This window comes from Hyla sarda, chromosome 2 (assembly GCF_029499605.1).
Source record: "Hyla sarda isolate aHylSar1 chromosome 2, aHylSar1.hap1, whole genome shotgun sequence".
Classification (NCBI taxonomy): Eukaryota; Metazoa; Chordata; class Amphibia; order Anura; family Hylidae; genus Hyla; species Hyla sarda.
In genome coordinates this window covers 239,576,671-239,600,705 of record NC_079190.1, presented here as the reverse complement: position 1 = coordinate 239,600,705, position 24,035 = coordinate 239,576,671, and the positions used below count along the sequence as shown (strand labels likewise).

The 24,035-nt window shown below is 41.4% G+C and overlaps 1 protein-coding gene across 4 annotated transcripts in view; it reads right to left on the bottom strand.

Annotated features, from left to right (window-relative positions):
• Positions 1–24,035, bottom strand: part of USP32 (ubiquitin specific peptidase 32) — a 252,360-nt gene that overhangs the window by 132,719 nt on the left and 95,606 nt on the right. For all 4 annotated transcript variants that reach the window (XM_056556716.1, XM_056556713.1, XM_056556715.1 and 1 more), the window contains exons 3-4: positions 5,711–5,816; positions 879–997 (exon numbers count right to left, since the gene is read on the bottom strand). In XM_056556716.1, the coding sequence (XP_056412691.1) occupies positions 879–997; positions 5,711–5,816 (225 nt within the window). The remainder of the gene's footprint in view (positions 1–878; positions 998–5,710; positions 5,817–24,035) is intronic.

Sequence of the window (24,035 nt, the reverse complement as noted above, 5' to 3'; positions counted from 1 at the left end):
ATGTGTGTAAAGTAGTAGGCTGAGTGTACTTGGGTCAGAGTTGGGTGTGGTTAGGAGCATAGCTTAAAGAGTACCTCTCATAATCTTGTTAAATTATATAATCCTCCCAGTTCACTGCCCCCATCATGATAAACTACCCCTGCCTTTATTTTTTTTATTATTTTTGAGTTTTCTACCTTGATATTGCTCTGCATTTTATGCTCTGCCTCAGGTTCACATACTGGGAAGGAGCGTTACCCAGCATGCGTGACATCATCTGAAGCCATACAGGGGAGAACTTCCTCCTTCACTCTGCTACACACTGCCCAGAGTAGTTAAGTGTGTGAGATAAGCTATGATTGGCTAAGGCTGCACACACACCCCCAACACTCCAGACTGCATTTCCTGATTTTGGACTTCTGCCAGGCCAGCAGGAGTCCAAAGTCTGTGCAAGAGGTAGGGGGAAACATTCTCTTGAAAAGTAGGGAGACACCTAGTGGCAGCTTTTTTTAAACACAAATAAAAAATAAAAAAAAGTTTTCTATGTTTTAAGTACAAAGATTTTTTAAAGATTTTTATATACCCTAAAGAGTGCAATAGCATAAATTAAGCAAAATTTGGAAGGTATGGGTGAGTGAGTAAAATATAAAATGCACAAGCAAGTAGTCGACATGGACCTTGTTCACAGCACTAGATATGTGAGGTCTAAGAGCTGTGTAAGATAGGGAAGGGACAAATATATTGTCCCAGTGAATAGGACCTGGCTTAGGGACCAGGATACAAACGTCACTGCAGTGATTCTATAGATCAGCCACTGTTAACATTTATAATAAATTTTTGAGTAATAAGTCATTTTACTGTAATAAGCTTGACAAAAGCAGGGTGCTATGAAAGCATACCTCAGCAAAGCATTTCTTCAAGGACAGCGGGACTTCTCCATCTACAACAGAGAGCATACTCTCCATATCCTCTCGAACAACACAGCTACCCGACTCATTGGAAAAAAGGCTAAAAATATCTGTGAAAACAAAAAAAAATGTATTAATTACTTAATAATATATTAAAGGACAACTGTAGTGGTCAAAAATCCCTGCCCAAATGTTCCCCAAACAAAAGTTATACAATTCAGTCAATTAGTCCTATTTACCTATATGCAGCCGTTTCTGAGATATTAGAGTTGCCAGCATAGCCCAGTAGTCCTGCGTCCGTCCCCTATTCATTACATTGCAGCCGCCATCTTGGGGACGGAGATCTCTTCCTCCCAGCAGTGTTTGTGCTCCCCCCCTAGCCTCTGTCAGCTCCTCCCTGCTTATGCATATGCATGAGCGGGTGCTTTCTGAGGCAGCCATAGGCTCATCCTCAGAAACGCCCCTATCTGTAAGATTCAAGCAGGGGGAGAATGAGGACGTCCACAGCTCCTCCCCCCTCCACTGCTCTGTCTACATAGGACCTCACTTATCACCGGGAGGATTCAAGTTTTCATGGGGGAAAACACAGAGCAAACCACAGAGCAGGGAGGGGAGGACGTGTGTGTGAGGGAGACATATTACACTGCACGGGCTGGTGGTGTATAGACTACAGGGAATAAATATCATACTGGAGATGATTCTGTGTGTGAGAGGGGGGAGGGGGACTACTGAATGACACATGCTGGGAGTTGTAGTCCCTGTTATGTGTGTGTATGCCAGTGTTTCCCAACCAGGGAATGCTGGGAGTAGTAGTTTTGCAACATCTGGAGGCACCCTGGTTGGGAAACACTGGTGTATGAACTACAACTCCCAGGAGACTACAGAGATACAATAGAGGTGTTTGTGAACTACAACTCCCAGGAGACTACAGAGATACAATAGAGGTGTTTGTGAACTACAACTCCCAGGAGACTACAGAGATACAATAGAGGTGTTTGTGAACTACAACTCCCAGGAGACTACAGAGATACAATATAGGTGTTGGTGAACTACAACTCCCAGGAGACTACAGAGATACAATATAGGTGTTGGTGAACTACAACACCCAGGAGACTAAAGAGATACAATAGAGGTGTTGGTGAACTACAACTCCCAGGAGACTCCTGATACAATAGAGGTGTTGGTGAACTACAACACCCAGGAGACTACAGAGATACAATAGAGGTGTTTGGGAACTACAACTCCCAGGAGTCTCCTGATACAGTAGAGGTGTTGGTGAACTACAACTCCTTTATACACTCAAACAGTAGAAAGCTGACAGGGCATGCTGGGATTTGTAGTCTTGCAACAGCTGGAGGCACCACTGGAATTCCCAGCATGCCCGAACAGCATATAAAATAACTGGGCATGCTTGGAGTTGTGAAAAAGATGGAGGGACCAATATCAGGACAGTTTTATAGACAAACAATTATGTTTTTTTTTTTTTACCATTTTTACTTTCACTCTCCACTCTAGAGTGTCCACACTACAGTGAGCACGGAGGCAGCTGCTTCATCACTGGACAGGAGCCGGCATGGGGAGGGGGAGATGAGCAGAAGGGGAGGGTGTATGCATAGGGGAGGGAGATGTGGGCGTTACAATATAATAATTTGCTCGGGGGGGATAGAACAGGGGGAGGGCAGCAGCTTACAGGAAGTAAGCACAAGGCATGATGGGAGATGTAGTTTTACGTTCACTTCTCCTCCGTAATTCGTGTGCTGATAACGGGAGAACGACTGGGCCAATTTTGATGGGGGAGACATCGTTGGAAAGGTCTTTCAAAGACCTATTAAATGAGGTAAAAAAAAGTTTTTTTGCCCAGCACTGCAGATGTCCTTTAACCTCCAGCCTGATCAGCCACAACATTGAAGCCTAATACTGTATAGGCCTTCCTTTTGCCATCAAACGGCTCTGATCCATTGACACTTTACACTCCACCAGATGATTAACTAGCTTGAGATCTGGGAACTTGGAGGTATCTCTTCAGGTAGGTGTTCTGTGTCCATGTAACATTCACAAGAATACCAGGACCCAATGTTTTCCAGCAAACATCACATTCCCTCTACCAGCTTGCCTTTATCCCATAGTACCTCCCTGTGCCATCTATTCCTCTAGGAAAGTGACACACAGGCATATGTGCATCCACATAAGGGAAAATATAATTCAGGAAACCAGGTGTCTTGTTACATTGCTTCATGGTCCAGTTCTGATACACACGTGCTCATTGTAGATTTTTTCCATAGTGGATAGGGGGTTTGCATGGCTACTTTTACCAGTGTGCAACTACTTAGACCTCTACTCCGTAAGACTCTGTGCCCTGTGTGTTTTGACAACTCTCTATTATAGTCAGCATTACATTTCATTCTAAAGTACATAGTAACACACATGTCCATTATGTTTAAACAAGGAGGGGAGGAGATTGATGAGGGAAGGAGTATGGGTGGATGAAAAGAAGAGGATGTGCCTCCATATTTCTACATATGTATTAATGTTATGCTGTTCTAAGAAAGTGTCTAAGCCCGTTCTGAACCTCTTAAAGGGTACCCATCAGATCCAACAAAAAAACATTTTTTTTAATATATCACTCAGTACCTAATCCTGACCATGTACATAAAATGTTTATGTGTCTAGCACCTTTATTTATTTTTTTATTACACTTTTAATTTAGCTCACTAGTCTGAATTCCTCTCAAAGGGAGGGGGCGTTGCCTCACTGTGCAGGTCTCCGCCCCCTCCCTCAGTATGTTGTCTGCTCTCCCCTAGCATTAGCAAAGCTACAACTCCCAGCTTGTCCTCACTGACAGTAGCGGGACACAAGCTGACAGTGGGAGGATTTTTCCTCCAGTTGTGAGCCCTGCACTCACAGCTGTCAATCAAGGAAGTGTGTCCATGACATAGGTGATGATGCATGGACACAGCAGGACTAGTAAGTGTCCAAGCAGGCAGGGGGGGCAGTTGCTTGACTGCGATTCCCTGTGGAGGTAGCCAGAGGGCTTACCTCTGCATTCATGGCTGCCACCAAATGAACACAGATCAATGGAGTTTTCTAAAAAAAAAAAAAAAAAAAAGTGTATTTAAAAAAAAAAAAAGTTTAATAAAAGTTTAAAAACACCCATTAACCCCTTCCATATTAAAAGTTCATATCACCCCCTTTTCCATACAAAAATATGTAAACATAATAAAAATAAACATATTTGGTATTGGGGTGTGTGTAATTGACTGAACTATTAAAAATTATAACATTTTATATCCTCTACGGTAAATGGCGTTAACGTAAAGAAAAAAAGAAAATCACCGAATTGCTATTTTTATGTTTATAACATCATATCCCAGGAAAAATAAAGTTAAAAAAGTGTTCAAAATGTCCGATCAATACAAAAATGGTACCGATACAAACAGCATATTACGGCCCCAAAAATTTGCCCTCACACAGCCCAGTATAAGGGAAATTAAAAATATTATAGGGGTCAGGGATTTTTTTTTTTTTTTATTAAAATGAGAAAAAAAAATTATTGAAACAGACGGAAACTAAATAAATTTGGTATTGGTGTAATCAGGCCACAATAAACTATCAAAATAATATGTATGTTTGACCACAAGGTGAATGGCGAAAAAAAGAAAACCCCCAAATTTTCATCTTTTTTTTTAATTTCACCTCAAAAGTTATATATTTTTTTGTTTCAGTGCATAAGTTATGGAAAAAGTATACTTGGCCCCGCAAAAAACAAGCCTTATATGGGTCTGTAGATGGGAAAATAAGAGAGTTATGGCTATTATTGAGGAGGAAAAAAAATAAAGTGCAGAAACTAATAAAGACCTTATTTACATACTATTTTGGTTGAAATTATTTTATCTTCCAGGACAAGTGGATTTTCTTGAGGGACAAGTAGATCGTGTTCCGCTTTAGTCCCTTGGATAAGTAGTTTTTTTTCCCCCCACCACACCCTATTTCCACTACACTATGTCCAACCAGCTCTGCATTGTTAGAAATGACCAGATCTAACAGAGCATCACTTCTTGTTGGGTCCTCTACAAGCTGGCCCATAAAATTATCCTGCAATAATTTTAGAAATTTCCATTCCATTTCTTTGCAGTTTTAGCCGAAAAATTACCCTAATCCATACCTGAATACCTTCCTTTAGACTTGAACTGGACTATCCCTCATACCCCATGGACAAGAATGAGCCTTGGGTGCCCATAATGCTTCCACCTGTTATTTGTTTGTCCGTTTGTGGACTACGTTTTAAAGATAATAAACACTGCAAATTAAGGGTACACCATTTTTACCTGCCATTTTAGGGAAGCTCCAACCCACTCCTTCAGCCATCACAATTTGGCCCATATCAGATGCATACACTTGCCATTTTTTCACTCATCAAATAAACTGCAAAAGCTATTCACTTAATGCCTTTTATATCCACCTATTGAACAAGTGATGGTTGATATGTGTGTATACTTACACTACTTGAATAGCGAGAGCACAAGAGAAACTGGTGTTGTATATGTAGGTCTATAGTAGCTTAATAGTTAGGCCACTAAAAGCTCTAGGACAATGAGGCTATTTGAAGGAAATGCTCCAGAACAGTACAGACATATCTGAAAGTGATCACATGCAGCATAAAAACAAATTGCTCATAAAAACTAAAGATTTTCCACGGCCTTTTCCATAAACAGTAAAACCCATAAGTGATCGCTGAAGTCGCGGCAGTTTGCAAATTTGCTCCGGGTAGGCTTCTATCTTTTTGGAAAGCCTGTAATAAATGGTAATGTGACAGTGACACTTACACTTAGCCTTCTCTTCATCTCGACCTCTTGTCAGAAGAACAAGTCCCACTATCAAGTTATTGAAGTGTAAGCCTTTCGAGGTCCCACCAAAAGAGCAGTAAATGACCTAACAAAAAGACAAAGAAAAGAGCTTTACAAACCAATACACCACAGAAGAAATCAACCCAGTACATTGTGTTTCGCTGTTATTTTCATGTATATTTAGCCTTATGTAATCAAAGGTCTAATCATCTTACTTGACTGTACGTCTTCTGCTTGTCCTAAGAAATTACAATCAATCTGATGACTATACAAAACAGATTTACATATGAGATTAATTCCCAACTACAGTTATTCTAAAAATAATAAAGTACAACTTTACTGAAATAAAATAAAAACTGAACATATTCCTTGGCACTAAGAGGTATATGTAACCTAATGAAACAAATTAATCAAATAGGATGCTAAAGTGAATTAGTCACTTGATCTATAGTTGTTAATTGGGTCACACAGTGTAGTAGGGGTAAACAAGCTAATGCCAGGTATTGGGATTGGTCCTGTTGTAATGTTAAAGGGTACCTGTCATCAGCTTTACACTGGCCAAACTGTGGGCAGCATAAAACCTTTGCAGGCAGAGCAATGCCAGGACACTATAAATCAATCTGATATGCCAAGGTCTGGTGGCTGTTCTTCCCCCCCCCCCCCCCCCCCCCCTACAAGTACTGAGTGAGGTGTCTCTCCCTACACACAAATAGGGAAAGACGTGTCACGTAGTACTAGCGAGACGGGTCCAGGGGCTGCCCAGCCAGTACAGAGTGTAGGCAGAGATATGTCACATAGTACTAGCAGGATGGGTCCTGGTGGCTGCTCCGCTAGTACTGAGTGTAGGGAGAGACATGTCACTCAGTACTGGCAGGGTGGAGAGCATCTGCCATTATCTGAGTCCAGGCAGTATTTTTAAATATTGAAATGCTGGTGCATTAAATACTCCCTGGAAAACTGCTCATTAAGCACCCCCCAAAAAGCGCACACACGTTTTGCCGGCAAACTGGCTTTATCAAGAGCTGGGATTCCAATACTGTGTAACACATCTCATAAAGCTTTAAAGCCTCTAGTTGTAGGCGTGTTCTGTTGGAACAAGTCACATAAACCAATTAGATCCTGCCCCATCAACTGTTTAATGATTCCACCAATCATGAATCATAAATGTGTATGACTGTGTTTGCAAAATAACTATTCACCAGATGAAAGTTTGTTCAAGGGTTGTTCATATAACTGACTTCTATCTTATATGTATGGTCACCTTTGGAGAATGTTATCAATTCACTTATAAAACAATTCACATAATAATGGTTAATAGTGAAACACATATGGCTACTACAAGAGAGCTGTCAACTAAATTGGCGCCGGGTCATTGATACTCACCACTTCCACTAGCGTGTTGATCCTGGAAGAGATGCCTGCTCAGAAAAAAACTGACTGATGCAGGACACCACTGCGGCCAGTAATTGGTTAAGGGAATATATCCCCAAGATTTTTTTTTCTAATTAGAGACAGATACTGAAACATGTTCTTTTTTTTATAATTTATTTCTATTTTCTGATTACAATTGTTTTATTTAATTTTTTGTAGAGGTGCGGCCATTTTGCCTAAGCTGTTTTTTTTACAGCATTTAGTGATATGTCTAACAGCAGGACCCGTAGACAACTAAAGTAGTTGTCAATTCAGATCAATAGAAGACACTACTGGGCATTCTCTGTTAGACAGGGAGGGAATGCTGATCTCTGCTGTGAATTGTGATGGACCCAGTGTTCTCTCTCTACTGGTGTCACCTTCCACTGTACTCCTGTCTGTGGGAAATAATCGGTACAGAAAAAAAAGTATTCTAAAATATAGAATGGAAAATGAAAACATCCCAATTACAAAAAAATGATGTATCGATTCCACCTGTACCTGGTTCTCCTCGGCTCTTTCGCCTCTACTCCCATCAAGTCGATACCCGCCAGTCGTGAACAGGGAATCCCCCACTTTCCGTCATGTGGTCCAAACTAAATCACATCACTATCTCCACTTTATTTCAGCATAAAAGGATCCAGAGAACTGAGGAACTAAGGTTGTTCCTTCCTTACGCCTCTCTTTCCTGCTTTTAGCCCATTTCGATGCCTGCTGCTCAGAGCTTATTACAAAATACTATCCCTTCCGTGCCATGACAGATTTTTCCTTTCCCAATTTTATTAAGTCATGGGAAACGGAACTAGGAACTTCTCTGAAGAGGTGGCCTACATACTGGGGAGCTCCCATGGCTTCTCCAGGTGAGTGGGCCTTCAGGAGTTTCACTATAAGTTGCTATCTAGGTGGTATAAAACTCTAAATTCCTTTTCACCCATGGCCTCTTACCAACCAACCTACCAACAATTGTTGGCGCTGTAGCTCCCAGATAGGCACTCATTTGCACATCTGGTGGACCTACAAATATCAGCACTACTGAAATGTGGTGTAAGGAGCTATTCGTACAATAATCCCCTTTTTAATGGATTTTACACCAGCCACTACATTGCCAAGCAAGCCCTCCTAGTCCTTCAGATCAAACAAGAAAATGCTGATATTGCACTTCTTAGCTATTGCCAAAACATTGATCCCACTTAAGTGGATGCAAACCCTGACCACCAGATTTGCCTTTTTGAGGAGATGTTAAGCAGAGCCTCAAGATCTCAGGACACCTTCCAAAAAAACATGGCTGCCGTGGCTATGCAGTTCTCTCAGTTGGCTGAACCTTTCGGCTTTATTTATGGTTGTTAGATCTGTAGTCTGATTACCTGTATTTACCTTTATTTATATTGGTACATGTGAGTAAATGTTATTGAAAACAAAATTATCTGTTCCCCCTACTGTATTGTGACATTCTGCATGTTATTGTACCCCCCCCCCCCTCTACTTTCCTCTCCATTTCCCCTTATTCGTGGTACTCTCTTATAAGTCGTACGCTGTCATTTACGAGTTTTCTAATGGGTCTGTATTGTTTTATCCTTGTTGATGAAAATAATAAAAAAAAATATTGATGATAAATATTATGTATCAATGGAATATCCCTTAAAACAATGTATTGTATTTTATCTGTAATTAGGATATGTGCTATAAAGTATAACAACTCTGGATGAATATCTAAGTCTAAGGAGATGTACCAGTGAAGAATACACCCCCCAAATATAACTCAACACCATCAGTTCTGCTGGAAGCCTACTTAATATAACTGCAGAGGACACAATGCCGGAATCTATTTTATGGATCGAGTTAATACTTGTAACCACGTAGCCTAACTGTTTAATGAGATGCAGCTCTGCATGAATAATTAACAAGAATTGAGTTTATTGGATGGGTAATAAGGTCACCGGGTCATAGCAAATCAATAGGCTGAGAACGGTAAACTAAAATATGGCTGCCTTTCATGTGATAGCTATTAATAAGATAAGGGAATCCTAAGAGTGGGCTCTTTTAACCTGTTAAGAAAACAGACCATTTTGGCCTGTTGATTCTTTTAGGTTTATACTGTTCACTGTATGGGATCATTAAAATTTTATTTCAATAGTTCCGACATTTCCAAACAGAGATACCAAATATGTTTATTAATTCATTTATTTAAACTTTATTTTATCAGTAAAATGGAAAAAGGGAATGATTTATTTTTTTACTGAGGAAAGTCCACCCCCGGGAACTATTTATATAACCTTGAATGCCACTACTGTTCAGTGCTATGCCTAGACATAGGCATAGCACTTACCAGTGTTTTCTGTGATTCATTTGTATAGTCTGTAGGCAGACCATAGAGATGGACTTAAGCAGAGTGTCATGAAGGTGGTAAGACTGCCTCCAGCTGCCATCTTGACTTATTGATATATATAGATCTATATCTATACAATATTATAACTATTATGATATAGTACATTACATAGGACAGTCATTGGGTAACATCCTAACAATAAACAGTATTGTTCAGGCAAATGAGACAATGGTTTACAAGATAGTTTACTTAAGAGCCCTGCCCATACAAGCTTACGGTAGGGCATAGATACGGTAGGGCATGTCAAATGAAGGCCTTGTTGGAATACTGGTTTGAGGACTCTTAGAGCCAATGTACAGATGTATAATATATATATATTATTATGTATATTCAACCTTTTCATGTATATACATTTAAAAGGAAGTAGGATTGTTGGTTAAAGGGAATCTGACAGCTAATTCACCCGCACTAAACCCGGCATACTGCCTCATCAATATTCCGCCCTCGGTCCATCCCCTTCCTAAGTATGTTAACAAACATCTTCACTCTCTCGTCCATGACGCGAGAGCCTGAGGGGAGGGGGGTATATAAAAGTGTGCTTTGCTCCTTGCCTCTATTGCCACCATACATAGATAAATGGCCAGAAACATGACATATTTAACTAATAAAAGTAAGTGACCCCTCTTTTTAAAGCTCTCCACCCACACTATAAAACCATTATGCTGGGATTAGTGAGGGTGAAATAGCTGTCAGATTCTCTTTAACCATCAATCCTACCATCTTTTAAATGTATATACATACATTCCGGGGACCTACAGTTTTGACAGGCAGGCATCTCAGATAGGGATAAGAATAGATTTCCCCATCTGATTCTTTCCTGGGCTGCAGATTGAGCAACATTGTATATGTGTTCATTTTTTGTCTTGAACCACTCATATTATGTTGAGAATAAATAAATATTTCACTGGAATATGGTTTTTCTTGATATTTCTGTGACTAACATAACATATTTCCTATATTACCTTAGACCAGTAACGTCTATACAAGTTACGTCTATGCACCAAATGTATATACATGAAAATGTTGCATGTACATAATGAAAAAAATAAATATATACATAAATCTCTCCAGTATTCCAACAAGGCCTTCATTTGACATGTCTAGAGCTGCTTACTCCATTTCCTGACCTTTTGTATCTATGCCCTCCTGTAAGCTTGTATGGGCAGGCCTCTTGTAAACTATCTTGTAAACCATTGTTTCATTTGCCTGAGCAATACGGTTTATTGTTAGGATGTTACCCAATGAGTGTCCTATGTAATGTACTATATCTTAATAGTAATAATATTGTAGAGAGATAGCTATACATACACACATTTATATACAAACACATATGCACTACACCACTGTATATATTCTAGGGCTGCGACTAACGATTATTTTCATAATAGTTTAGTTGGCTGATTATTGTTTCGATTAATCGACTAATCGGATAAAAAAATAAGATGATTTGTGAGTTAGATTGGGTGGGGAATCAGACTGAAGGTCTTCTGTGTGTTTTAGATAAGGGATGCATTGTGTGTAGAGAAAGTTTGTGGGGGCAGCTAGATGCTAAGCTTTGCGGAGGCGGAGAGGCGCTTTTTATTGTAATTAAATACATATAATTCTACTTTAACACACACACTATATATATATATATATATATATATATATATATACATACATACACACACACACACAGTGACCCCCCCCCCCCCGACCTACAATGGCCCCGACATACAATAATTTCAACATGCGATGGCCTCTCAGAGTTGAAGGCAGCATCAACATACAATGCTTTTGTATGTTGGGGCCATCGCATAAACAGCTATCCGGCAGCGCTGACCGCTTCAGCTGCCGCTGGATAGCCGTTTACGGTGCCCCGTGTGCTCCTACCTGTCTTCAGGGCTCCGGAGCGTCCTATTCGGGATTCCATGCATCGCCGGCGCTCTCCATCGTCGTAATCACGTTGCCACGCACGCCGTCCCGTCATCAAATAGGAGCGGCGTGCGTAGTGACGTGATGGCGGCGACAAGAGAGCGATGATCCCGGGGAAGCAGAGACATCCGGAGCATCAGGGAAACCACGTGGACGTGGCAACAGCGATGGAGGGCGACATCCAGGGTAGCAGTGACGAGTGTTGACGGGTCCGGAGCGGCGGGGACAGGTGAGTACAACTTCCTATTCTTTCCATTGCACGGATCCCTCAACATACGATGGTTTCAACAAATGATGGTTCATTTGGAACAAATTACCATCATATGTTGAATGACCACTGTATATATTTATTTCCTTGTAAGGGCTACACCCCCTCCCTGTTTCTTACTCATGGCCAGATAGGAGGAGCAGCACATTTCCTGGGTGCCTATCCTACATGCCCCCAGCCAGCACTCATAGGGGGAGATGGTCATAATCGCTAAGTGTATGTGAACTTTAGAAATAGGCTGACCAACTCAGGGGTATGGAAATAAAAAAATAAAAAATAAAAAAATACTTGTTGAAGAGACTAAAGCGAACACAATCTACTTGTCCCTCAAGAAAATCCACTTGTCCTGGTAGATAAAATAATTTCAACCAAAATAGTATGTAAATAAGGTCTTTTTTAGTTTCTGCAGTTTTTTCATCCTCGTCCTATAATAGCCATAAATCTTATTTTTCCATCTACAGACCCATATCAGGCTTGTTTTTTTTGCAGGGCCAAGTATACTTTGTAATGACACCTTTCATTTTTCCATAACTTAAGCTCTGAAACCAAGAAAAAATTATTTGAGGTGAAATTGAAAAAATTTGGGGGTTTTCTTTTTTCTGCCATTCACCTTGTGGTCAAACTTACATATTATTTTGATACTTTAGGTTGGCTTATTACACCAATAACAAATGTGTATAGTTTCCGTCATGTTTTAATAATTATTTATTTATTTTTTTTACTTTTTAATAAATAAAAAAATCCCTGACCCCTATAATATTTTTATTTTTCCGTATACTGGGCTGTATGAGGGCTCATTTTTTGGGCTGCAATATGCTGTTTGTATCGGTACCATTTTGGTATTTATCTGACTTTTTGAACATCTTTTTGACTTAATTTTTTCTGGGATAGGATGTTATAAACATAAATGCAAATCTGTGATTTTTTTTTTATGTTACCGCCATTTATCATTTGGGATATAAAATGCTATTTTTTAATAGTTTGGTCAATTACGCACGCCCCAATACCAAATATGTTTATTTTTATTATGTTTATATATTTATATATGGAAAAGGGGGATGATATGAACTTTTAATATGGAAGGGGTTAATGGGTGTTTTTAAACTTTATTAAGCTTTTTTTGTTTAAATATACTTTTTTAGAAGGAATCATTTAGATTCCTCATACAGATCAATGCAGTTCTATTGACCTCCATTGATATGTGTTCATTTGGTTGAGCCTGCTCAAGGCAGGCTCAATCAAATGCAGATCTATGGGGGCAGCCATGAATGCAGAGGTACCGTATATACTCGAGTATAAGCCGACCCGAGTATAAGCCGAGACCCCTAATTTCAACCCAAAATCCCAGGAAAAGTTATTGACTCGAGTATAAGCCTAGGGTGGGAAATACCTCATCCCCCCCTGTCATCATCCAGACCCGTCATTAACATCCTCATCATCCCCTTGTCATCATCCCACACATCCCCCCTTCATCATCCCCTTGTCATCATCCCACACATCCCCTTATCATCCCACACATCCCCCCTTCATCATCCCCTTGTAATCATCCCACCCCCCCCCCCTTCATCATCCCCACCCCCCTTCATCATCCCCACACCCCCCCCCCCCTTCATCATCCTCTTCTCATCATTCGCCCTCAGTGGTCTTCAACCTGCGGACCTCCAGAGGTTTCAAAACTACAACTCCCAGCAAGCCCGGGCAGCCATCGGCTGTCCGGGCTTGCTGGGAGTTGTAGTTTTGAAACCTCCGGAGGTCCGCAGGTTGAAGACCACTGCGGCCTACAACATGCGGACCTCCAGAGGTTTCAAAACTACAACTCCCAGCAAGCCCGGGCAGCCATCGGCTGTCCGGGCTTGCTGGGAGTTGTAGTTTTGAAACCTCCGGAGGTCCGCAGGTTGAAGACCACTGCGGCCTTCAACATCATCCAGCCCCCTCTCACCCCCTTTAGTTCTGAGTACTCACCTCCGCTCGGCGCTGGTCCGGTCCTGCAGGGCTGTCCGGTAAGGAGGTGGTCCGGTGAGGAGGTGGTCCGGGCTGCTATCTTCACCGGGGGCGCCTCTTCTCCGCGCTTCCGGCCCGGAATAGAGCCGTTGCCTTGACAACGACGTATCTGCGTCGTTGTCAAGGCAACGTGACTATTCTGAGGCCGGGCCCGAAGCGCTTAGAAGAGGCCTCCCCGGTGAAGATAGCAGCCCGGACCACCTCCTCACCGGACCACCTCCTTACCGGACAGCCCTGCAGGACCGGACCAGCGCCGAGCGGAGGTGAGTACTCAGAACTAAAGGGGGTGAGAGGGGGCTGGATGATGTTGAAGGCCGCAGTGGTCTTCAACCTGCGGACCTCCGGAGGTTTCAAAACTACAACTCCCAGCAAGTCCGGACAGCCGATGGCTGCCCTGGCTTGCTGGGAGTTGTAGTTTTGAAACCTCTGGAAGTCCGCAGGTTGAAGACCACTGCGGGTGGGGGAGTTCACTCGAGTATAAGCCGAGGGGGGTGTTTTCAGCACGAAAAATCGTGCTGAAAAACTCGGCTTATACTCGAGTATATACGGTAAGCCCTCCGGCAACCTCCACAGGGGATCGCCGCCGCCACCCCCCCCCCCCCCCCTCGCGCTGTGAGGGGTCGATCCACTCCACAAGACAACCAGGGATGGTTAAAAGATCCCATTAGACACCGCTTTGACAGCGGTGATCTAAAGGGTTAATAGCCGGCTGCAGCAATCGATGCATGCCGGGCTATTAGTGGCCACAGAGTATGGAGCAGGCTTGAATCAGAAGCCCGCTCCATACACCCTGAGTGACGGTGTGAGGTGCAGACTTGCATTCCATGCAAGTCTGCATCCGCTACTGCACACCGCATGATAAAAAAAGGGGGGGGGGAGGGAGGGAGTCAGTCCAGCCCTGCTTGCCCGATACAGGGTTAAATCTATGAAAAATTCACCTGCCCGGCGCCCGGGCGATAGGATTTCCACATCCCTGCAACTAATCGACCAACCGATTATGAAAATAGCTGTCAACTATTTTGATCAACAATTAGTTGTCGATCAATTAGTTGTTTCAGCCCTAATGTTCATTCTATAATGTCTACTTCCCTGTCTGTTCTTCTGGGTTTCTATTTTTTCCCTTATCTGTCAGGCAACACAAGAAAAAGCAGTGTGATTCACCACCATTTGCCGGAGAAGTTCTCTGTCCTTAAAATATCCACTTGCTAATAAAAGACGTTCATTAACAATCTAAACAATATAAGAAAAGTACAAGACGCATGATGATGATGGTGGCTGCCACCCTCTTTCACTGCAGGCAATATACAAAAGGTTATAACGAAGGTGATGGTTTTACGATCCATTTATATTTAGTTGCAGAATTTTGTCAGCTAAGCAAGTGCAAAAAAAAAAAAAGGGAATAAATGTAAAACGCGCTGACAAAAAATATTCCGGTGTATACTGCAATGCAATGCATGTGCTTCTATCCATAAATCTTTCTAATGACTATTCCAAAATGTTACAACCATAAACTAAAACTTTGTTTTAATTTAAAAATTATGTAGAAAGACAATAAAATTGGGAGTATGTTTATGGAAAGTAGTAAAAATTATATGACTAGGCACATTTATCATCTTTTGCCCAGATGTAGACTTGCATGAATTACACAGAAAGCACTTACAAAAATGATCATTTACAGCAAAGAACACTAACACTTTGCTATCTGCCCCTACATCACAAGTATGGACCTGAAAGGAGTACATGAAGCTATACTAGCAGATCACAATGCTGTCATTTTTTACATTCTTATGTTGTGTTATATTTAGGAAGTACAGTAGAATCTCCAAATAGTGGACACTCACGGAGAATAAAAAAAAAGTGTCTGCTATTGAGAGATGTCCCTTATTGGTGGAAAAAAGGCTCTAAATTCTTCCTAAATGACGTAATACTGTCTTGTACTCACTATAAAAGTGTAATTACCAATAAAACATGATAAAAGAAAATATTACAGTAGAATCTCCCCGTGCCATTTAATCACCCCTTATCACCCCCCTGTAACATTTCATCCCCCTTTATACCCTGTGCCATCTTATTCCCCCGTGCATTGTGCCACATCATTTCTCCTTGATTCCCCCTCCCCGTGCCATTTGGTGGGGGGGGGGGGGATGATTTGGCACGGGGGGGAAAAAGTGGCACGGGGGGGATTCAGGGAAGGAGTGGGGTGAATGATGTGGTCGGCAGACATACAGAAGCAGGAGATCCCTCTTTAAACATTGGTCTTCTGCTTCTGAGCTGGAATTTCTGCAGGGGGGAGCAGCGGGGGCCCGTCCCCTTACTGGGGTATTGGCTGTACCCCATATTGCGGCCCTGTGTACAAGGTAGGGACAGCACATAAGCTTGATTGTCCCCTAATGGGAGTGTTTTGTCAACTATTGTTCCCTGTACTACACATAGTTACTGTATATAGATAGAGATATATGGAGTAGTATATATGGAGATATATACAGTAGTTACTGTATATAGTAGGGATGTAAGAAAAAATCGATTCTTGCGATAATCGCGATTTTTTCATTTGCCGATACTGAATCGATTCAAAATATTTTTGAATCGATTCTTTTAGGGATGTGGAATTTTTATCTCCTGACGCCCGGAACAGCATGTCCTGGGCATCAGGAGATAAAAGTTCCACATTTGTGGAGCCGGGCAGGCCGGATCTGACACGGCGTCGCTCTGGGTGTATGGAGCGGGCTCCGACTCGTGCCCGCTCCGTACTATGCGACCCCCGGCTGGCTATTAAAGGAGTACTCCGGTTATCCCGTCCGGGCTGCAAAATAAAAGAAAACGCACTTTATCTTTCTGCCAACGAGCCCCCGGAGCTCCGGTACAGGTGTTCGGTCCCCGGGCTGTATTCTTCTTACTTCCTGTTAGCCCGGCACGTCACACGGAGCTTCAGCCTATCACTGGCCGCAGCGATGTCCCGCCTCTGCTGGTGATAGGCTGAAGCTCCGTGTGACGTGCCGGGCTAACAGGAAGTAAGAAGAGTACAGCCCAGGGACCGAACACCTGTACCGAAGCTCCGGGGGCTCGTTGGCAGGTAAGAGAAAGTGTGTTTTCTTTTATTTTGCAGCCCGGACGGGATAACATGAGAAAAGTGGGCGCCGGAGTACTAGATCGCCGCTGTCAAAGCTGACAGCGGCGTCTATTGGGATCTATGAATGCTCCCAGGTAGGCGATGTATCGGGATATATTGCGATGTATCGTCACCTAGACGGTATCGCGATATATCGGGATATATCGAATCGCCACACTGGTATCGCGATTCGAATCGAATCGCCAAATTCTTGGCGATTCACACCCCTAGTATATAGATAGAGATATATGGAGAAATACAAAAGGACACACAAATTGCTAAATCACAACAGTTAAATGCATTGTATTACTATTCTATTTGGTGCAACTAGTGTATACCGGTTAGGCTTTGTTTATATTAGAGGCCATAAGGTTCTGTTATGGCGTATACCAACAGCAACCGGGACTTCCTTTACTTTTAATGGGAGGAAAAAATTCTTCTGCTTGCTGAGTATTGGAGATGTATTAAAGAAGCTCTGCAGGGTTTTTTGCCCATATCATGCTTTTACACCATCACAAGCCGTACAGCGACATCTGTTTCCACCATATAATACACTGCTGTAAATAGGTCATGTGATCACCAACCTGACCCACATAAAATCAGCGTTTAATGTGTTAAAGGAAGTGGTCTGTCTGGGTTTAGCTAATTTCCTGTGAACTAGAGGATGATATTATCACCTACCCTACCCCTTTATGCTGCCATTATCTCTGTCTCTCAAGGCAGAGTGCACAAGTTGCGCTTTTGCTGTAATTTTGCCGAACTTTCGCGAAAATTTAGCTTCTTTACAGTGATTGCACAAATTTTCAAAAACATCTCAACTGTGCTTACAGGGCAAATCACTTTTGCCTCATGCCAAAATTGCACATTAAGAGAACAGACCCGAACTCACTTTACTGTCATTGTAGTTTAAGCTGCTGGCATCTAGCCAGGTGATTAGCTCACCATCTGATCATATTAGATAGACTGCAGTGGATGAGACTCCACTCCCTATCTCTGCAAAGAAATTCAAAATGCAAGCAGAATGGGAAATTTAAAAACCATAAGGAAATGATTTAGAGTTTTGAAATAAAAAAACAATATGGCTATGCCCGCCACATAAGCTAAAACAGGTAAGTACAAGGTATACACAAGAAACTCTACTAGAATCTCTAAGAAAAAATATTTATAAGAAAAAAAATCTTTAAACGCAATGGGACTCAATTGGGCAAACTAGACTAAAAAGTCAAAGTTTTTTTGTTGTTTTTAAATGCTACAAGTATTAAGTATACAATGTAAGTCCCTGCTCCTGAAAGCATTTCTAATATTACTCTACAACAGCTCTAAACCCGATGTTCTTTTTTTTACCATACGTTATGATTATTTTGGTTCTCCACTGACTTCTATGAGTAACTCTTGGCATCCGACAATATTTGCTACGCTTATTTTAGTGTAAAAGTTGGATTTAAAAGCAGCTAAAGAGCAGATTTCACACAAAATTAAACACATAAATGCGCTAAATATTCAGTGTAAGACTAATAGAAGATTAAATAGTAAAAACGCAACTCCACATATAAGAAAACATGGAGCAGTTGTCTCAATCCATAAGAGCAAACAACCCTCTGACTGTAATAACCTGAGCCATGTAAGGAAAATGTTTCATTTTTTTTATGATGAACAATACACAATACTCTGAAACATATTGCTGTGGACATCAAACCAATAATAGCATTTTCCTTGACATAAAAGGCACTCTGCGGTATTAAACAATTTATCCCCTATCCAAAGAATAAGGGATAAGTGTCTGATCGCGTTGGGTCCGACCGCTCCCCCTCCATTCATCTCTATGGGAGAGCTGAATATACACAGGTACAGCTCTTCAGCTCTCCCACTGAGTGTCATGGAGGGGGCATGTTGACCACAGCTTCGTGCTTTGGTTGACAGTCTCCTTCTATGGAGCGGAGATCACTTCAGAGCAGGGCTCCGGGCAGGAAATCGTAGGGGGTTCCAATGGTTGGACCCCCTGGATCAGACACTTATCCCCTATAGTTTGGATAGGGGATACATTGTTTAGCACCACATTACTCCTTTAAAGTATCACTGTCACAACACAGTATCACTTTACATAAAGGTCCCTTTCAGCAATGTTGATTTAAAGGGTTTCTGGGAAATCATCTGCCCCACTACCTATGCTGTTTATGCTAGAGGATGGACATGGCTATGAAAACATGCAACAGAAGTAGCAAAGAATTACCGTATATTTCAGTCGTATGTGACATAATCCTACACCAACAATTTGTCATTGATGTCCATTGTCAGAATACCAGTTTTACTTTAATTTACATAATAGGAATGACAAAAATCATAAAGAACATTTTATTTCCAACATTTACCACGTAAATGTTACTATTATTTTTTGGGGGCATTTATTCTTTGAGACAAGCTATTTCACGACACTTGGAGCCCAAGCACACTACAGAGTTTCTGCCCAGAGATTCCACTACAATAGCCTCTACAATGGGATTCTGCTGCACTGTGCACACTGCGGAACGCACATCATTTTCCATAAAGCATACGCACCTACAATTTTAAGTATAACATACATTTTGTTATTTAATAGCCCATGGAAGGCATAGGTGTATGCAACTGTATAGTCAATAAAGAAGCACTCAGGTAATTTTTTTTTTTCTTATATCATTTAGCACAGGCTATTAACAGAAAATAATGTGAAGGCTCTTGTGTATGCCTTGTGCTTATGTTTTAGTTGATGTGGCAAGCAAAGGTTCAAGATTTCACACTAAAATCTTCCCTCAATGCTGACTACATTAATATGATGAATATTTTGGCTTTGGAGAGAGGGGGTGGAGTTTTATCACTGCACCTGGTCATCTAATTAAGATGCTGGTGCTGGAGTTCACCCGGGTGAACTGATTAGACTCATAAGTGGGTTGAGGTCAGTTGACATTAAAGGGGTATTCCAGGCAAAAACTTTTTTTTATATATCAACTGGCTCCGGAAAGTTAAACAGATTTGTAAATTACTCTTATTAAAAAATCGTAATCCTTCCAATAGTTATTAGCTTCTTAAGTTTTCTGTCTAACTGCTCAATGATGATGTCACGTCCTGGGAGCTGTGCATGATGGGAGAATATCCCCATAGGGACCTGAGTCATCAGAAAGCAGTTAGACAGAAAACAGCAACTCAACTTCAGAAGCTAATAACTATTGGAAGGATTAAGATTTTTTAATAGAAGTAATTTACAAAATCGGTTTAACTTTCCGATGCCAGTTGATATATAAAAAAAAGTTTTGGCCTGGAATACCCCCTTAAAAGGAATTCATCATCAGCATCACCGGCATTAACCTGTTGGTACAGGCTGGTAGCATGGGTGAAACTGATGATAACAATACTTATCTATCCCCCCTCCCGGTCACCGTTCACACGGTGACGTCAGCATGCTTCGGGAGCTCTGACTGTGCCGCCTGAATAAGGAGAATAACAGGCGAATGGAACCATGCATTGGGGACAGGTATTCGTAGTTATTAGTGTTACCTACATTACACACCCTTTAAGAGAAGTTTTAATGCATTTTCTTGTGTGTGTTTTCCCCCCCAAGAAAAATTGACATGAGGCTAAAGGGAATTAATATATAGTCATAAAATGTGTTTTTGGCTGTGTTCACAAGTTACATTTTTTACACATTTTGGCTGTTTCTGCTGCAATTTTCCAACATTGAGGTACAAATGACCATGATTTGCAGTAGAATAGCCAGGTGTATATTTACTGTATATCCTGATCCCAAAGAAATTGCAGAAGTAGCAGTAAACAGATAGAGCTGGGTGGGCATCTACGAGCTAGAAGGAGTGATCTAATCTGTGTAGATGTCATCCTCTAGTTCACAAGCAGTCAGATGAGCCAAGAATGACTTGGATGCAATTTTCTGTGGGTCAGACTGGTGACCACATGACCTAGTTAGAGAAATAAACCGCGTAGATACAGCTGTGCTGGAAGAAACAGATGGCACTGCATGACTAGTGATGGCGAGTGTGCATAATGCAAAAAAAAATAACGAATTGTTAAGATATGTCTGCAGTCCGTGTTCTCGCTAACAGGGCCCTCATTTTGCTTTGACTGACGTCTTACTCGACATGTGAAGTCACTGCTATATTTACCAAGTGGAACGTCAATCAAGGCAGAGTGGATATGCTGCAAACAAAACCTTGACTAGTTATCTATGCAGCACTGGCCAGAGGACTAGACAAAACTCGCTGACTGGATCTCTTTAGTGTAGGATCTCACTGTCACTTTCTAAAGGCTTTCTCTTGCCACAGCCATACTGTTAGAGCAGTTAAAATGAGAGACTATGATAATGATAATAATTAATACATTTATGTGAGAGTGTTTGTTGGTTCTACAAAGTAGCTTTAACCCATTAACGACCACGAACGTAAACTTACGCTCGTGGACAGCTCCCGTTATGTGAAGCACGCTCAGGAGCTGAGCGCGCTTCCTACACGGCAGGTCCTGGTTGCTATCAGCAGCCAGAACCCGTGGCTAATACCGGACATCGCTAATCGGGCTGATGTCTGGTATTAACCCTTTAGACACCGCGATCAAAGTTGACTGCAGCGTCTAAAATGGGAGAAAATCATTGCCGGTTAGCTTAGTAGGCTGTTCAGGACCCGAACAGCTGAGAGGACAGCGGGAGGCTTCTTACCTTGTCTCCTGCCATCCGATCGTCATTCTGCTGCTCCGTGCCCGAGATCCAGACTGGAGCAGCAGAGCACCGATAACACTGATCAATGCAATGCGTATGGGGGCTATAACATTGCAAAAAAAAAAAGTATAAAAAAAATTGTTAATAAATGTGATTTAACCCTTCCCTAATAAAAGTTTGAATAACCCCATTTTTCCCATAAATTTTTTTTTTTAATAAAAATAAACTATGTGGTATCGCCGCATGCGTAAATGTCCAAACTAAGAAGATATAAATGTTAATTAAACCACACGGTTATTGGCGTACACGTAAAAAAAAATTCCAAAGTCCACAATTGTGTATTTTCGGTCACCTTGTATACCCTAAAAAAATGCATAGAAAAGTTCCATCAAAACGAAAATGGTACTGATAAAAACTTCAGATCATACCGACCCCTACGCGGAAAAATAAAAAAAGTGATAGGGGTCAGAAGATGACAATTTTACACATACTAATTTTGTGGTGAAATGATTGATGTCGTTATAAAGTACAATTGGTGGCGCAAAAAATAAGCCAAATTGAAAGTGTTATAATTTTTGGAAGGTGATGAGGAAAAAACGAAAATGCAAAAATTTAAAATACATGCATCCTTAATGGGTTAAAGGGGGAGATTTATCAAAACCTGTCCAGAAGAAAACTTGCTGAGTTGCCCATAGCAACCAATCAGATCACTTCTTGCTTTTTTCAAAGGCCTTTTCAAAAATGAAAGCAGCAATCTGATTGGTTGCTATGGGCAATTCAGCAACTTTACCTCTGGACAGGTTTTGATAAATCTCCCCCAAAGTAACTATGCATGCTCAGCAATTGTTCACATGCAGCAGAGTTGTAAAAAAATTTGCAGACTATTTATCTGAATAAAGTCTGCAAAAGTTTATGCCTAGACTACAGAAACAAGCCAATTTAGATATATGGGAAGTTATTAGAGCACTGATGTATTGAATATGAAATTATAACTATTTCATGTTTACAACATAAAAGTTAAAAACAATAGTATAGCAATCTGCAGCAACGCTTTAACTAAGAGTTAAAAAGAAAAAATACATTAACACAAAAAGAATGAATAAAATGAAATACGGAGACATTACTTTACAAGGTAATAATGGCAACGATCCTAAAATTAAGATATTCATTTGTAACATAATCAATCCCATTGCTGTTCCCTTTCAGCCAACTGCGTGTGGTAAATGTGTGACAAACATGCATTTAATGCGCTTGTGAGATAAATGCATTCAATTAAAGCATCTATAGGAACATAAAGAGAGTCTGCAGAGCTCCACGGGGGATGTGCTGGATGCTTTTTTTATTTCAGCAATATCCAGGATCATTTTTTGTGAACAAAGAAATAACTCTAGGGAAACAATTCTAAATGCTTAAAAGAGCAGATAAAACAGTAACACAGACTGACTTGTCTAGGACCCTGGGAATACAACAAGCTGCCGCCCTGAGAACAGGACAAAGAGCACTTGCTTAGAAGTTCCAATTTCTCACGACAATCAAACTTTTGATGTGATAAGAAGCAAAATACAACTGTAGTGTGCAAGAAGAATATACGGTTAAATAAGATTGTGGACGATAGACCGATGACTGAGTGGCCAACCCCCGCATTGCGCACACAGCACTCGGAACTAAATGTTCCGAACGCTGGCCAGTGGAGAACCCCTTTAAATTCCCAAAAATGTCCAAAAGCAGCTATTTGCTCATGTGGTGGCCCATCTGCAAACATGAGAAGTAAGCTGGTCATACATTTCAGATAGCTGTTATCTTAAGTTAGTATATTCTGCATAGAGATGGGATAGAGACCTTGCCAGACTTCTCTAGGGGAAGCTTATCCCCCCATGAACAAAAGGATTGTGTACTTAAAATCCTATAGGACCAATCCTTCACTAACCTGACATCTGTCATTAGGGGAGCGTTAATGGCCATCATACACATTAGATAGACAACAAATCCCACCAAAATCAGTGGGTTTGGCACATGTTAAAGGATAGGATACATGGAGAGGGTGTGACGGGTGTCGCTTCATATGGGGGCGACACCCAGTATACTAGGGGATATTAATTTAATTTAATACATAGAGCCAGCAGTATACTATGTTAGATATTCTTAAAAAAAACGCCATTTATTTAGCTGTTAAAGGGGTACCCCGCCCCTAGACATCTTATCCCCGATCCAAAGGATAGGGGATAAGATGTCAGATCGCCGGGGTCCCGCTGCTGGGGACCCCCGAGATCGCTGCTGCGGCACCACGCTATCATTACTGCACAGAGCGAGTTCGCGATACAGTGGACGGAGCAGCGTGAGGTCATGGCTCCGCCCTCGTGACATCACAGATACTGTACTATGGGAACTATTTTTTCATATGGTTAAAATATGGTTGACCAAGTTAGCACGTACCGTGTTTCCCCGAAAATACACCCTACCCCGAAAAAAAACCCTAGCTGGATTATCGGGGGTGGGCAGCAATATAAGCCCTACCCCGAAAAT